Here is a 5,794-nt window from a genome sequence, read left to right as displayed (position 1 = left end):
TATATATATATATATATATATATATACAGATATATTTGCAATGTTTTTTTATTAGTCAGTCCCTCAGCCATTATTTATGATTAAAAAACCTAAATTAGAATAAATCTACTTATGCAAACAAGGAAGGTGTTAGACATAATAGTGGTAATTAGTGCTGGAACCATTATTAATCTATTGTAGCTCGGGTTGTGCTCTGCAATGCTCATGGCTCATACATTTTTTTAAAAACATCCCCTCATTGGGCCCTCATTAACTCTGACATTGTTAAATGGCTGAAACTGTCTTTTATCACGATATGCATGAGGATAATTGAAGTGTTCCTCTGACCTGCTAAAACGCTTCAGACAGGCTTCTGATGGCCTGAGACAACTACAATTAGGAGGTTCATTTTGGGAGAACAATTAATAGAAATCTGTTTTTGCCGCAGAGCCAGGCAGCGTGAATCGGTTGTCACAGAGTCCGGGGGTTTGATGTCCCCGGGGAACTACGCTCTGCTTTTGGTGGGGGACTGGAATTAAGCACTGATTGGTGAAATGAGTTAACGAGGTTCTTTAGGAAGGAAGTTTTAGAGCAGCAGCTTCGCCTTAACGACCTATAATTTTAGGGTAAAATGGAAACAATTTGGGGTGTAAATGGAGCAGAAGGCAGAAGAAAACCCAACACTGATATCCGACGTCTGCAATTTCACAGCATCTGAACATTTACTGTTTAAAATAAGGTGCATGAACTGGCACCACTGTTAAATTTATAAAAAAATTAAAAAGTCTCAAAAAATATATGTTTTATTGCATTAGCAAAGCAGAAATAAGTAAATTCAATATATGGCTTCACATTGTAGAACTGCTGTCTTGCAGCAAGAAGGTTCTGGGTTTGAATCCCGGCCCGGGGTGTTTCTGCATGGAGTCTGCTTGTTCTCCTTGTGCAGCGTGGGTTCTTTCCTGGTACTCTGGCTTCCTCCCACAGTCCAGAAACATGACTGTTAATTGGCTTCTTTAAGCCGGGCGTACACTCTATGAGTTTTTGCCCTTTTTGGGCCGATTCTCCAGTCGTGCAAGAATTTTTCCATGTGGTGTAGTGAACAGGGGGTAACGAGGGGCGATCAGCCTCTAACGACCACCCCCCCCATCAGGAATCGGAAGGTTGGAGAAAATCAAACATGTTTGAAATTCAGTCAGCCGTCGTAAGGTGGTCGTGGGCAAATCGCTCAGTGGGCAAACAAGATTCTTCTTCTTCTTCTCAGATGAAAACACAGAAGCATGGCGGGGGTGTGCAAATGTTTACAGTTGCCTTTTGTATCTATGCTTCTTTTTCTATGTCTGCTTCTGCCTCCTTGAACCCCAGTGGGCCTCAGCAGATGGCCGCTCACACTGAGCCTGGTTCTGCTGGAGGTTTCTTCCTGTTCAAAGGGAGTTTTTCCTCTCCACTGTCGCTACAAGCATGCTTAGTGTGAGGGATTGCTGAAGAGTCAATGAGTCGATGCAATCAGCTGGTTTTCCTTAGATAGAAAACTTTGAATCAATCTGACTGGATGATCTGGTGAACTGGAAAGTGACCTGAGATGACATGATGTGAATTGGAGCTATAGAAATAAACTGAATAGAATTGAACACTTTGGAGCTGAGTCCCACCTGGGTTTTAGACGTAGGGTGTGAGCAGGTAGATCGCATCAGAGCGTCGAGTCGCATATTGTGAGAACAAACATCGCAAGCTGGGAACTTTTAAACCCTGAGGTTTCATCGTAGTTTGAATTGTAGCTGCATGAAACCATTGAAAGTATCGTACAGCGTATTAACGGCTAAATCGTTTTTAGGCGAGCGTGTGCCGGGTTGTTTGTCTCTTTGTTGCCCTGCGGTGGACAGGCGACCTGTTTGCCCATAGACTGATGGAGATGGGTTCCAGCCCCACCGGGATCCTGAGGGAAGAAGTGGGAGAAGATGGATGGAATTGGATATGAAAATATTGGTTCAGTCATGATAAATTAAATGATGTTGAGGAATATTATCATAAAATGTTGATGGGAAGCTTTAATTCTGATACCTGTCTTCTCCTCAGCTCAACCCACAGATTCTCAGCAGGATTCTGGTCTGGGAACTGATTTGTCGATGGAAGAAGGTTGGTTCTTTGCTTAATTTAATATTTTAATTCCGGTGAGAGATTAAACAACAAATCTTTTTCAGTTTCCTGGCATTTTTTTTTATCTATAATGTCTTTGTATTTTTAAGAGTTCCTATTGCCATGCAAACCATTTTTCCCTACATGTTTAACAGCGAAGCAGCTCCAGAGCACCGACCATACGTATAAGATGTTTTCTTTCTCCACATATTCAGCTTTTGTTTAACTGCAAACCCACCTGGAGAGTTCTTTTGAGAGAAGGTCAATCTCATACTCCCTCACAGCGACTATTGCATATGTTTGCTTGTGTTTACACTAGGAAACACGGGGACATACAGTGCCTTACCTAAATAACATTCCAGTAATGTCTTCCCCTGCAGCATATAATTGTGATCTCCAGATAAATAAGGCAACCAGATGTTTGTGGAAGATGGTAGAAAAACATCCTTCCTTCATCTCCCACTTCTTTATACAACTCCCAGCTAAAATGCTGCAACATTAAATGTCCTTTAAAAAAAGCGATGCTAACACCCTTCCTATGCTCACTAATATTCAGGTTCCACAGGATGCTACATTTTTGAAAGGTAAAAAGGTAAAAAGAAAGTTGGACCAAATTAATTTAGTCAGTTAAAATGTATAGAGGAGGATCTTTTACTTCCTGGTGGATCATCTCAATCAGTGGTCCTCCTAACTGTCAATCATTCTGGTGATATGTTTACGTAAGGCCGTCCTACGTGCTCGTCCCGTTAGCTATTATTTTTTGCCCACTTTCAGGCGTTTATCTGTGGTGAGCTCCGGTTTCAGACAGTCACTGAAGCTCACCTTACTCACCCCGGTTCTTTGAAAATGGCCGATGGTCAGAGGAGGAAAAAGTGTCTACGAAGTGGATGAGAAGAAAAAAAAGGCCTCTGAAGAGGCAGATGTATCCCATAATGCTTTGCGCAGAGAGCTCTCCTCGCAAAGCATTATGGGTCACGGGGCGACTAATAACAACGATGTGGTGGAGGAGGAGTTCCGTGACCAATGGGGCAAAAAGCAGTGATCATCTGTCTGAACGCTCATCGTGGGCATTGTCAGTTTCACTATAGCTCTGGTGAATTTCAATGGTGAAGTCCTCTGGAAATCTTCAATAATTGTTGTTGATTGCAGATGTGTCTAGTAGTTCCCATTGCACCTGAGTGAAGTTGGCCCCCCCACCTCCTTCAAATCAGACAAAATTAGTGTCAAACGTTTGTGCAGCAATAATTGTCGTTTGTGCTCCTTTGGCTTTGAAGATATTAATGAAAATGTAAAGGTCAGAAGGTCAACTAGCCCCCCCACCTTCTTTAAATTAGACAAAATTGGTGTGAAACGTCTGTGTTGGTTAGTGCAGCAAAAATCTTCGTTTGTGCCGCTATCGTTTTAAAGATATAAAGAGCTATTTCTAGAGGTCATCAGAGGTCAACCAGCCCCCCCCCCACTTTCTTCAAATCTTCAAAGCCAAAGCAGCACAAACGAAAATTTTTGCTGCACAAACGGAGCTGAGTCAATTGACACCCATTTCGTCTGATTTGAAGAAGGTGGGGGGGCTGGTTGACCTTTGATGACCTCTAGAAATATTTCTTTATATCTATAAAATGATAGGGGCACAAACGAACATTTTTGCTGCACAAACGTATCACAAAAGTTTGACACTAATTTTGTCTGATTTGAAGAAGGTGGGGGGGCCAACTTCACTCAGGTGATTTAGCTTGGAAAGCGGGGAGAATGGCGCTAGGCTTACCGCACCGTGACGTCACTGCTGGAAGATGGCAGGAGGGAGGGGCTACTATATTTGGGCACAAATGGCTGCTCCCAGACTATGTAGTCGCCATGAAAATATATTGCTTTTATTTTTTTCTTACTGATTAACGCTAAAATAATGAAATCACTGCAAACGTATTAGTTTCAGGTATAAATAATGATCCATTGATTATTCCGGCTGACCGGACTTTTCCTTTAACAATACTAATATATTTATGAATGATAACTGAAATAAATAAATGAAAAAAGGACTAAAAATCAACACTTTCTGTTTTCATAGACGATATGAAAAGAAATGAACATGTTCTATTGTAATTTATGAAACAAAGTTGGAAAGATGGGTATTTAAACAAAACAAGCATTAAAAATACAGTGAAACTGCCTCCTTAGGGTCTCACCGTGGCGCCGACGTATCCCTCCTCCATCAGGACGCTTCTGGCGCAGTTGTTGATGTGCTTGAAACGGTCGGGACCCAACAAAATGCCTCCGTACCACCGAGACACCACCACCATGACATTCCGCACGTCCAGAATCTGAAGTGAGACACAAACAGGAGCGAAATGACTGCAGATTTCAGATGAAACAACATGTCACCTCCTCTGGCAGCTGAATATTTCACACCAGATGTGTTAAAGTGGTTAAATAGGAATGAAACATTTCAGTCACACCTGCCAATCTAAAGCCGCCAGCCTGACAATCAAAACTCAAGCAGTTCAACTCTGCCTTTCTTATGACGAAGAAACGTTAAATATTCTGATGTTTTTGACTACAATTCAAGTTTCTAGGAGAAATGTTTATTTTAGAACAGCATGTTTGAGGGAAAAGGTTTTAAACACAGGCAGTTTTCTATTTATTTTATTTATAGTCTATCTGGTATTACGTAATCTTCCAGAGCAAATTGATTCATAGCAGTTTTTCTTTAATTGGTAGCATGTTTTACACCCGACTGAGGACACATCAGCATTGACCAAACCTGTGCAACAATCCGCCCTCTCAGTGACAAAAAGGTAGATTTTCCAAAAAAAAAAGAAAAACATGCTGCCTGAATTTGCTCGGGTACAAAGAGGAACATTTCCCTCTAGACTGCAACACAAACAAAAGAGCAATCTGTGACTGGAAGAGGACTCATTCACATGGCGCTCCAACCAGGCCCGCCTTGAATCAGAGCCATCTTTGCTCCTCTACATTCACTGGCACGGATCTACAGGTGGAAACGGATGGCAAAGCTTGAAAGAGGCGCAATGAGACGGGAGAAAACGCGCCAAGAAGAGAGCACTTCTGCTAAATGCCTGGACGCCTCCAGAGTGGCACAAGAGCCGCATTAAACAACGTCTGATCAAACAGAGCTGATATTATCCGCCTGTTACTGCAGAAAGGTCAGCCGCTGATACTGACAACATCGTTTATGTTATATTCTGTTTTTATACAGTTAGAGAACAGACAGAGAAAAAAGGATTAAAAGGAGCAGGAAGGATCGACGCTGGCTTTGAAGCGGCTGTTTATGAACCTTAGAAGTTGATATGACTTTCAATCAGAAACTCCCACAGCTAGTGGAAAAGGAAAGGCTTTGTTACGCAAAAACAATTATTACAGGAAAAAAATCCGTCGACTGATCAAATCGATTCTCAAATTTCTAAAGACCAATAAAATATATTGCTTTTAATTTGAACAAAAGAAAATAATGTTCATTGACTGTAGGAATTTAGACCTACCAGCCTTGGTTGGCTCTTCATTATCAGCATGTGCTTCTGCTGATTTCCATTTTTCAAAGCCAAAAGAAAAAGAAAAATCCAGATAACAGTTTAGTCAATAAACCAACTGTGTAAATTAGCCAGGGGTGCAGGAGTAGAATGCATTTGCACTGCAAGTAAATAAGAAATTGTTATCCCGGACAAGCCCC

The 5,794-nt window shown here is 41.5% G+C and overlaps 1 protein-coding gene across 3 annotated transcripts in view; it reads right to left on the bottom strand.

Moving 5' to 3' along the window:
• Nucleotides 1–5,794, bottom strand: part of impact (impact RWD domain protein) — a 49,955-nt gene that overhangs the window by 12,152 nt on the left and 32,009 nt on the right. For all 3 annotated transcript variants that reach the window (XM_015397587.1, XM_015397586.1, XM_015397588.1), the window contains one exon: nt 4,293–4,427. In XM_015397587.1, coding sequence (XP_015253073.1) covers nt 4,293–4,427 — 135 coding nt within the window. The remainder of the gene's footprint in view (nt 1–4,292; nt 4,428–5,794) is intronic.

This window comes from Cyprinodon variegatus, unplaced genomic scaffold (assembly GCF_000732505.1).
Source record: "Cyprinodon variegatus isolate N-32 unplaced genomic scaffold, C_variegatus-1.0 Scaffold872, whole genome shotgun sequence".
Taxonomy (NCBI): Eukaryota; Metazoa; Chordata; class Actinopteri; order Cyprinodontiformes; family Cyprinodontidae; genus Cyprinodon; species Cyprinodon variegatus.
This window is presented reverse-complemented; position numbering and strand designations above follow the sequence as displayed.